Below are 2,348 nucleotides of genomic sequence, written 5' to 3'. Positions count from 1 at the left end.
AAAAAAAAAAACACATCATACTAAAATTAATACCTAGTCAGCTTCGCATCGAAGCTAAAAAGTGATTTTTCTAATTTTATTTTCGTAGGTGATATCTTTAACTAGATTAAATTCAGTTTCTTTTGACGTATGAGCATTAAAATCGGCTTAATGAGAGTTTATAATTTTTATGGACAAATACAAAAAAAATGCATATCATGGTAACTAATAACTTTTCAACTTCAAATCGAAGCTAAAAGTTTAATAAATATCGAAATATACTTATTTTAATAATCGAAATTTTTGGACGAATTTTTTCCATTTACGAAAAGTCAACAAGAGAAATTGTCTCAATTTTTGTGGGTAATGTCTTTAAATAGATACGTTTTGTGATTTTTTGACGTATCGTTGAGAATAATCGGTCTAGTGAGAATTGAGAAGAAGTGGCGACAGAAAATAAATGTAAATAAATAAACACATCAAAGTAAAATGAATACTTTCTTAGCTTCACGTCGAAGCTAATATTAATCATTGCTAATGATTTACATAATAATAACTCACGAACAACTGTTACAATTTGTACGTCAATTTACATCCGTATGAGATACCAGAAGATTCAAGATACCGCACTATTATAACATTTGATTTCGATTTTTAAATTTCAATAAGTATGTCAAATAATCTAATATAGGTTTAAAAAATAAATTTAAAAATACTTCACTCTTAGTCACAAAAACATTCCTAGAAAAAACCACGAATTAGTATTTAGACCACTAAGGTATCATTATCAGCACTAGACAAATAATGATCATTATTTGTTCTTATGATCTTTTATAACCAATCTTGATTAAGGCCATCTTAAGAAAACATGGCATCCTTCCCACTTATCAATATTTTATTGTTTTAGTCTGCAACTTTTCGTAATATAGATAAGGCTTCTATAAGAACATCAAAAAAATGACATACTATTAAAAAAATTATTTAGTAAAAAAAATTTTTTTCCACAACCCCTATTTTTTTCCTTCAAGATAGCTATTCACCAGATTTGTTCCTTTAATGTATATGATAATCAGTTTCATGAAATAAACCTATGCCCATAATACATTTCTTATCAGAATATAACAGTGTTTTTACTTTTAATTAAATAAAATAATAATAATAAAGTGTTTTACAGCTTGTTTATAATATTATAGTTGGTTAATTATTTTTTTAAAATCCAATTTTCTATAATTAATAATATGACACGTTTGATTTCAGATACATTCCATAGAAAACTTCAGCAAGATGGAGCCTAGCAGAAAAACAAGTCATATTCTCAGCAAATATTTGTCTGAGTCAGATAGTGTACAATCAAATAAAAATATTATTCGAGTGGTAAGTATAATATAATTATTTAATTACTAGAAAAACTAAAAAAGCTGAACGTAAATTTTTATGTATAAATTACTTAATTGAAACTATTGTTCTTAAAATTCAGGGATGGTACTAGAACTAAAATCAAGTCTGGCGATGCTGGAGCATCCCCTAGCACCTCTAATAGTTGCACCAAAATTAATAATAATTAATTACAGAATTATACAATTTATAACTCTACATAACCTAATTACTATATTTAATGAATAATGGAAATTGAGAGAAATAATAATAGAAAATCAAAAACAGTGTAATGAATGTCTAATTTTTCAATAAATATTTTTTATGAGTTTTGAATAAGTTTTATTTTCTTGCGTATTTAATATAAAAGTGGATTTTATACTTAGATTATTAAAAAAGATAATTGACTATCAAAAAGCATCTTACCATTACTATTATTGGAAAATATTTCAGAATTTCCTCGTCCTGTACAATTTTTATTGCATATTTGCTTTTAAAACCCTTGTTTTTTGTTTGTTTTTCAACAAAAAACCCCAGTTTTTTGTTGAAATAACACTATTAATTTATATCATCAATGTAGTTTACTACATAAATTATTTCTTATTTATGTATATTATTTAGCTATGGCTTTCACTTGTTGTAACAATGCCATGTTTGGCACCTGGAATGAGTTTTGGGTATGCTGCAATCGCATTGGATCAACTGCCATTGACAGTTAGCGAAGGCTCTTGGTTTGGTATTTATAATTTTATAATATTATTCATTAGTCTACAGTCATTATTATGCATAATTATAAAGTTTTAATGAGTCACACATTTGATTATGTAAGTTAGGTTGCCTTCTTTCTTGAAAAAGGCGTTTACTTTTTCGTAAGTACATCTGATATTTTTCAACTTGAAAGTTTTATAATCAGAATGATATTACTAAAAAACCCAGCACAGGGGGGTCGCGGCACAGTGGTGACGTGGCATAGTTGGATCAAGTAAATGATATCT

General features: G+C 26.7%; 1 protein-coding gene across 1 annotated transcript in view; it reads left to right on the top strand.

The window, feature by feature from the left end:
* LOC126906777 (uncharacterized) overlaps positions 1–2,348 on the top strand; it is an 8,982-nt gene that overhangs the window by 3,062 nt on the left and 3,572 nt on the right. The window contains exons 2-3 of the mRNA XM_050687618.1: positions 1,237–1,353; positions 1,975–2,089. Coding sequence (XP_050543575.1) covers positions 1,264–1,353; positions 1,975–2,089 — 205 coding nt within the window. The 5' untranslated portion in view covers positions 1,237–1,263. The remainder of the gene's footprint in view (positions 1–1,236; positions 1,354–1,974; positions 2,090–2,348) is intronic.

Source organism: Daktulosphaira vitifoliae, unplaced genomic scaffold (assembly GCF_025091365.1).
Source record: "Daktulosphaira vitifoliae isolate Bord-2020 unplaced genomic scaffold, ASM2509136v1 Scaffold_5, whole genome shotgun sequence".
NCBI classification, from domain to species: domain Eukaryota; kingdom Metazoa; phylum Arthropoda; class Insecta; order Hemiptera; family Phylloxeridae; genus Daktulosphaira; species Daktulosphaira vitifoliae.
The sequence above is the reverse complement of the archived record's forward strand: the minus strand, read 5'-3'. Positions and strand labels throughout refer to the sequence as shown.